The 8487-nt window shown below is 37.7% G+C and overlaps 1 protein-coding gene across 1 annotated transcript in view; it reads right to left on the bottom strand.

The window, feature by feature from the left end:
• Window positions 1-7067: 7067 nt before the first annotated feature.
• cps1 (carbamoyl-phosphate synthase 1, mitochondrial) overlaps window positions 7068-8487 on the bottom strand; it is a 48638-nt gene continuing 47218 nt past the window's right edge. Inside the window, exon 38 of the mRNA XM_035676604.1 lies at window positions 7068-8421. Within this exon, the coding sequence (XP_035532497.1) occupies window positions 8308-8421 (114 nt within the window). The 3' untranslated portion in view covers window positions 7068-8307. The remainder of the gene's footprint in view (window positions 8422-8487) is intronic.

The raw sequence follows: 8487 nt of genomic DNA, 5'->3' as shown, positions 1-8487 counted from the left end.
AATTGCACTGTTGCTCTCATTTTTTCATCACTGATAAAGTTTAAAGTTTAGAAAAAGCCAAAAACCAAGACATTGTTGCAATAACTGCAGAAGCCTAGATTAAAATAATTATATTATTAAGGATATGCATAACCAGACCTCTTAGGTTCTCTTTAAACTTCACATCCCAAATATGTGACTCATCTCCATGCAGGAACCCCAGGAACCAACAAGACTTTAAATTAGCAGCAATGATAATCCCTCACTGGCTTCCCATATATGAAAACCACGAGACCACAACATATCATATATTTATCTAACCATTGAATAAATGCACATTTAATATGTTCATTTCATCGCACATTTTCTTTTTTTATGAATGGTGGTTACCATTAGTAGCAACACTGCCTGGCTTAAGTTTGCTAGTAAACTGCAGGTTATATGCTATTCCGCTCCTGTTGTGTTATCACTTATATGGTTAGCAAGTTATCTTTGTTTCTGTAAATTAACAAACACTGGCCAAAGCAGCCTGATATCAGGCACATCAAGGCAGTTTTTCCTTTCCCCCGTCGCCAAGTGCTTGCTCATGGTGTACTGTTGGGTCTTCTGGTAAATGTTAAAAGGGAGTTCGGTCTAGACCTGCTCTATTTGAAAAGCTGTCCTGGATAAGCTTCTGTTATGAATTGGCGCTATACAAATAAAATTGAATTGAATTGAATCAGAACAACCAGATAAGGATACAGAGATGGGCCAAATAATGATGGTAACAAAACAGGTTTTCATTTCAAATATCAATAATAATAATATCAATAATCGGACTACTAAACACCACTGTCATTCTGGATTTGTGGTACCACCCCTCCCAGCTCTGTGAATTCCTCAAGATCTACTCTAATTGCTAAATGTACTAGTAAACCCAGTCTGTGGTACAGAATGGTTAGAGGCTTTGAAACATAATCCTATGATACTCGGAGTAGAGCTTTCCCTGGTGCATGTTTTAAAGCTTTTCTGTGGGTTTTAGCAGACTACGGTGGTTTTTCTCTAGCTGCACAGTTTTGTGAGTGTGTATTTTGGGGATGGGGGGACATCACACCTTCTCTTTGGCATTCTAGACAAAGCCTGAGTTACAACCTTCACAGACTGTACAGGGAAATATTCCCTTCATCACCAGAATACCAACACCAATCCACTACGTCATTTAATTGCCACCCCCTCTCGCTAAACAAGGGCTGTGATTGAGCCCAGTGAAAGTTTTGTTATGCTGATTGCAAAACATACTCTTTAAAGCCCTCATTCTTAAAATCCTCCCTTGAAACCTGGGAGGTAGAAACATAACAAAAGGGAATTTGCCATCACTGCCATTTCTCTCGCAAAGTGTTCCTAATTGTACGTTACCAAGGAAGTTATTCAGAAGGTGTAATTTGAGTGGGCTCATCAAGCAAGCTTACATGGGGAGTTGATGTGATTCAGGGGTAGAGTAATTAGTATGTGAGGCTCAGATTCTTCATTGTTAGGACATACACACATATCCTACCATTTAGACCAGCCAACTTCTGATAATCACGATTTAAGAGACTCTTAACACCGTAGTCCCATAAGGAGTGTTGCACACGTAATAAGCCTGTACTTCAATGGTTACATTCAGAAAAATGATCAAATATCGATTATTTATTTATATATATATATATATATATATCTATAAATTCATGGGTATGGACACAGCTAAAAATAAATGAGAAGTGGGCAGGCAGCGGATGCGAACAAAAATGTGTTGTTTTTTACTGGAGAAATCAGAAATTAAATGACTGCTTTTCATCATTTAAATCTGTTAAATATCATCAAGCCTGATTAGCCGCCAGGATTTTCTTTTTTGTGAAAGTGTGAAGTCAGGGCAGGTCTCTTTTTTTTTAACTTCCAACCCATTCACACAGTGGCAATAAAAAGTGATTAGTACATAAAAAGAAAACATAAAATGCTTCAGAATCTTACGGGACCTTTAGATGACGCAGCCAATACCACTTTGTTACGTAGCCCAAATGTGATTGAATGTTGATTGCTATCGTACAATATCAATGACACAAACCAGACACAACTGAATTATCAGAAAATATTTGAATCATCATTACATTAATATTTACTTTTATATGTAGCTAACAAATGCACATTATATGGTAGTTATCAGACCAATATACTGATATACTAGGTTCATCTCCCTGGCTTTAATTTACATAATAACATGATGTTGACTTATTTTTTGGAATTGCATGAAATGGAGGCAATGGTTGTTTTTCCTCAGGTTTACATATGTCTGAAGTCTATCTATTATTATTATGACTCTGAAACTCATGAGATGAAAAGAGGCTTTGAAACAATAGGTGACTGTGTTGTAGCAGCATGAAAATACATTATGGCAATTGTGTCTTTACAGATGGCAACTCAGAGCGTTTGATGGCCTAGGAAACAATTAAGCTGCTCAATCACCATTGGATTGAGATACTATTACAGCTAATGGGTTGGTGTCTTGCTGTCAGAATAGTATTTACCACACACCGAAACAAGGCACGTGAAGACATTACATGTTAATCTGAGTGTATGATTAGGTGTGTGTGTGTGTGTGTGTTTGTGCTGGCAGGAGATCTAACAGGCACTCTGGTACGTCAAAATAGACAGTAGTAATACTCCTGAAACAGAAAACTGACCACATAACATCCCATTGTGCACATGGCAATCGGCCTCCAACAACTATGGGAGTCATCCCACAAGGACTCACTGTCTTCTAAGCCTTGCTTGCTCCTCACCTCCATAAATAATTCATTTAGCACAGCATGAAAAACGCATGTCAATTAGCCAGGTTTATTTTTTTCCTCCAATGAAAAACAGCAGGTCTCTCTTCATGCCAGCTAAAGGAGAGTGTAGTGAAACAGTGCATTATTTAGCATTTCTGGACATGGCTGCTCAGACTACATGGCCTCATTCTTCTTTAAAAAACAAAAACCCAAGAACAAAGTCTGACAGTGTCAATTATTCTGTTTGGTATGAGCAGGCATATCTCCTTTTTTTTATTTGTAGGGATAGTTTCTTAGTTTGCCTGCTGTGTTGCTGTTGTGATTAACTGTAGTTTCCATTACTCATTTGCAAGAACAGGCTGCCCGAGTGTGTAGGACCAACAACACTGATTGACTCTTCATGCCTGTTTAATGCCCTGATTCAGTGTGTAATTCTTGTCTTAAGCATTAGTCAAATACAGTCCAATCGAATCTTTAATTAAATCAACGATTAATATCAATGGATGGATTAGAGGTAACAACCAGACTGAAGGGTACCTTAGTAGTCATCACTTTGAGTTTCTCTTTCTGACTCACCGTGGCATAGATCATGGACTTCTTGAAAAAGTTGGGTGTTTCAAACAAGAGCAGGGAGTGCAAGCTACGTAATGATTTATTTAAAAGAATGTGAGGCTTTGAACTGGAACATATTAACATTGTGCTTAAACCTGCAAAAAATATTATATAATATAATAAGTGATGGAACAACAGCTGTCTGACACCATCTAATATAATGGAGGGTCAGCAACCTATCACTTAAAGAGCCAGTTTTGGCCCAAAAAGAAAAAAAAAATGCAAAATAAATTTGAGCCTTATAATGCTAATAGAAATTACTATTCAGTAGCGGTGTGTTGTGTTTGTAGCTCCAGTGTTATAGAAAAGATAGTTTAGTACATTGAATGAATGATCTCAACTCAATTTCCACTCACTCATCTGTTCTCAATCCATCATATGATCCATATTTTGACTTCATTCTTGACCTTGGAAACAGCAGTGGACATAGCAATCTCACCTAAAGGGCAACTTATTATTATTAACTTATTATTGAAACTGAAAATGACTGATAATAGTGTGTCCTCACTCTGATTATCACATTTCTTATGTGGAAACATTATATAACAAACACTTTGATTAAGAAAGAACACAATTAAACGTCTTGATATCGCCCTATTTTTGATTCACGTGATTTTAAAATGACCCTAATATTCTAATTTTAAATATAGATATATAACTAATAAAATTAGTTATATATCTAATGTAATATGTCTAAAATCGATTCACATATAATTTACAGGTTCTGTTCTGCTTCTGTTATACACTGGTTTAACCTCAATGGTAGCTTCCTTGAACCGTTGCAGCCTTACTACAGTCCACAGAGATGACGGGATGTGGCACAATATATATCTGTAACAATAATTTCTCATTTTACCAGGAATTCCAGTTTCTATTTCCCCCAGATCCTCTCCTTTTTCATCCTGCCTCTGCAAGGTCTATAATTTTGCCAGCCCAAGGCTGTCTCACATGGGAACCAAGACCTTGGTGTACTCTAAGAGGATTCAAGGCCAGCAGACCCGAGAACATCAGTTTTTCATAATAACAAATTTAACAACAGTACACTTTAATCAAAGTGGGATTTGCAGACATACTGCTCAAGACATAGGGGTCTACCTGGGCGTTATTGTCGGCAATGAGCACCACTAGCAGCCCTGTTGCTTGGTTACTGGGCCTGCAGTGAATCGTGACTCTGGTGGCCTTGGGCTGCTGTGGTAGAATTAGCTCAACTGAACAGGATTTGAGACTTTGCTTGTACCGAATTTAATATTTTCTGTGTCTGAGGGACCAGTTGAAAGTTGAAAAAGGATTTTTTTTCTATTCTGGCTGACAAACATAAGATAACAAGGAATTGTGAACATATTTAGATTTCTCCCTTGAACTAATTATTTCTCTTTCTTTCTCCCTCTTGCTCTCGCACCCTTGGCCAACACCAAAAAAGCTGCAATTATACCGCACAAATTACACTTAACCAAAACTCTAAAGAATGCCTGCCCACTCCCCAGTTTTGCTTCCTTATCAGCAGTCAGTGGCAACATAAACTGTGGATTATTCATGGTTTATTGCACATTTTGTCCATGTTTTCCCCCATCAATTGCACTTATGTCAGTTGTGGGACTTTTGACTTCTTGACTATAAACAAACACAACATCCCTTAGCTGTTTTCTTTTTTTTTTACGTTTTATTTCTTGTTGACTAATGCAGTGTCTCAGTACAATGTCATGTTCAGAGAAACAATACAGACATACATTTCTTTAGAGAGCAGTTCGTCATCATTTCTCAATGTCCATACATAGTTCCCATGAACTGGGCCACTAAGTTAATAATTTGTGTTTTTATTTGTGACCTTGCAGTTATGTCTTCCATGTAGTAAACATCCTTAACCTCCCTTCTCCATTGTGTGGGCTGTGTCCTGAGCCAGGAAACAGTAATTATCTTTTTAGCAATTAAATTATTATATTCCATAAGTAAGACGCTTGTACAAGCAGTTCTATATCTAAGCATATTTAAATATATTTTTGTATATTCTGATCATTGTGGGGCGGCAGTAGCTCAGTGTGTAGGGACTAAGCTTGGGAACTGGAGGGCCGCTGGTTCAAGTCCCACAGACCACAATACGGAGTGTGGACTGGTAGCTGGAGAGGTGCCAGTTTCACTTCCTGTGCACTGCCGAGGTGCCCTTGAGCAAGGCAAATTAACCCCAAGAAACTGCTCATGGGCGCAGCCATGGTGACCCCAAAACCCTTTGGCTGTATTAATAAATGCAATTCAGAGACAAGAGTGTAAACTTATGAAGAGTTATTCCTCACAGCACTCTGACATTTTGGGTCAGATGTTGCTACAGCATTTGAAGAGATGTGTATATGTGTATATACCCTTGTGCCATTTAATACAGTAGCTTCCAGTTTATTCTGTATGAGGTGAATGATCAAATGGAAGATTTGCTTTGACACATGCAGTCCACAGTAAATGTCATCTTGGCAACCAAATCATGGTTCATTACAGTAACTGCTTGTGCGTTTTAAAAAAAACTGGTCTGTTCTTCTACACCACTAGTGCATGTGTGTGTCGTTCACTGAACTTTATAATGATGAATTCCCTAGTGCTTTAGTCTTGTTCACGCCATTTGCATGTTCACTGACAGAACATAGCAGTTGGCTTTTTCAAACGTTAGTCGTGACTTTTGCAGATCAGAAGTAAGCTCCAACACAGTGGTTTAGATATCTGTTACTGAATAATGAAACAATCCTCAGGGCTCCTGTATTAGATGTAACATCACTACCACTGAGTGGCGGTAATGAGTATATTACACTAACAGTGAGACCACATTTACTGGGTGGATAGCAATTGCCCCCTCTCGCTTTTTCATGTCTTTGATGTTGTCCTGTGGCCATTGGGGTGTGCTATTTGTGGATATTACAGTGCAATAGGTAGATGTAGTGGATGCTGCTTAATCAAATATAAATTCTGAGGTAACCTGAGTTACCTACAGAAGCTGGGGCAGAGGAGTGACGCTGGCAAACTTGGATCACATAGCTGGAGGATGGTTGCCAAGGATTTGCTGGCAGATTGATATTAGCAGTCTTTGGAGAGTCTGTAAATGGAACCTGGAGCAGGTATGCAAGGGTACAAAATAACTTACTGTGTAGCCTTGTAATAGCATTAGCCTGGGTTAGTTTTGGAGTGAATTTGTAGTTAGCCCTGTACTACCCATTTGTCACAATGGCATGATCATACTAATGACGTGTATGCATGATTTTAATATGCTTTAATAAGATTTTAAAGGTCTAGTGTATAATATGTAAGAGGCTCTTTGTGCAGTAATGGAATATTAATAGGTATGCTTTCATTAGTGTATAATTGTTTCTGTTGCTTTAGAATTTGCAGTTTATATCTGAAGATGGCGTGGGTCGCCACTATGTTGAACTGCCATGTTGCACAGAAAATACAAACCAAATGGTGGCAATAGATAAGGTAGATAGATGTATAGATATTTTAAACACAATGCTTCAAAGATTTCCTTGATAACTTCTTGTACCATACAGTCATTTGGCGCGTAACAGTACACCATCTCATGTACAAATACACCTGTATTGTGTTGTGTGTGAATGAGCTGTTTAAAGCAGAAGCTCTGTGGGAGGAGAAAGCACCCTGATTTTAATGCATGTCTAGTGCAAACAACACAAGACACACACACACACACAGAAGATATCAAGTGAGAGAAAACTTTATTGTGTTTCAGCAGATTCTTACATAACACAAACATGAACAACAACAAAATGTAAGAGTGGGGGTATTATTTATATACGGAGTATAGTTAAATGCATTTGGAGTGTGATATTTTAAAATGCAGAGCAGGTTCAAACACAGACTCAGTTTGAAACACACAGTATATACACACACACATAAATCCAAATATATAAACAAATCAGTTGTCATTAACTTCAAACTTTAAAGCTAGGGCTCCAGGCTGGAACTCTTGAAAAATAAAATTTCAGGATCACCTTCATTACAGCGAACTTATAACAGTCAGGCTTATGGTACATGTTTACTATATAATACATTTTCAACAACATTTTAAGTCTAAAGCAAAAATGTAAGACCAAGACATTTGGCCAAACCTTTGGTATTAAAAGGAGCTCAGAAGTTGAAAAATTTCATTACGTCACATCCACAGAGGCCCTCAAAAGTAAACTAAAAAAAAACTAAAAAAAAAAAAACCCCACTGATCATGAATAAAAGCAAAAAATAATAATCACTATCACACACCACCAACACTGCCCTTAGGGATTTACTTAACGTAACTAAAGGTGTTTAGTATGTATCATAATAACTTCTTCAATACTTAATAAATGCTCAATAATTAATAACGTTTGGGTTACCAGTTTGTGAAACATTTATTTTGGCTGGTGTTCATTTTCCTCCAGCTGACATTTGTTCAGGAAGTTTCCTGTAAGGGACTGCTTGACCTCTGACTTTGTGAGGAAAGATTTGCAGAGCATCTGGTCCATAATACATATACATAAAAATGTATTAATATTTACAATGAATTACTGTAAGACCCCTTGTCATTTTTAAACATTCATATAAGCATGTTACAGGCTGGAGGTTAAGCATCAATCCGATATTCTTCATAACCCGCTGACCCAAACGTTTTTATAGCTGATTTGCTAATTAATGTATTAACAAGTAATAAAACCATAAGTTACAACCTATAAACCCTTTTTAAAAACAGTGGTACCAAAATTGTCATCAACATTGCTAATTATTGTGTGTTTTGGTCTAGGTAACTCCTGACAGTCTGCAACTCCTAACACTAAAATAACCCTACTCCTTCTTGACACCACTGGCTGGGAAAATGGATTAAAGGATTTTTTAAGAAACTGTGTGATGGAAATTTGCTCCCATTTAATACAGTTATTCCACAAATGGAACCGAATGGAAGGAAACTTTAGCCCTGCTGGCTAGCCTCTCTTTGTTGGTTTTCTTTCTGCCGAAAGTGGAAGAGGCTGGTAGTGTCAAGCTCACCCGCATAGCCAATAGCCTCTGCAAACAGCTTCACCACCTAGTACACACAGAAGAAACATTCTGTCAACACAGGTTGAAGCTCATCGAGAGAGAGAGAGAGAGA

The sequence above is a fragment of the Morone saxatilis genome, unplaced genomic scaffold (genome assembly GCF_004916995.1).
Source record: "Morone saxatilis isolate NCDOM2014 unplaced genomic scaffold, NCSU_SB_2.0 Contig5, whole genome shotgun sequence".
Lineage (NCBI taxonomy): Eukaryota > Metazoa > Chordata > Actinopteri > Moronidae > Morone > Morone saxatilis.
This window is presented reverse-complemented; position numbering and strand designations above follow the sequence as displayed.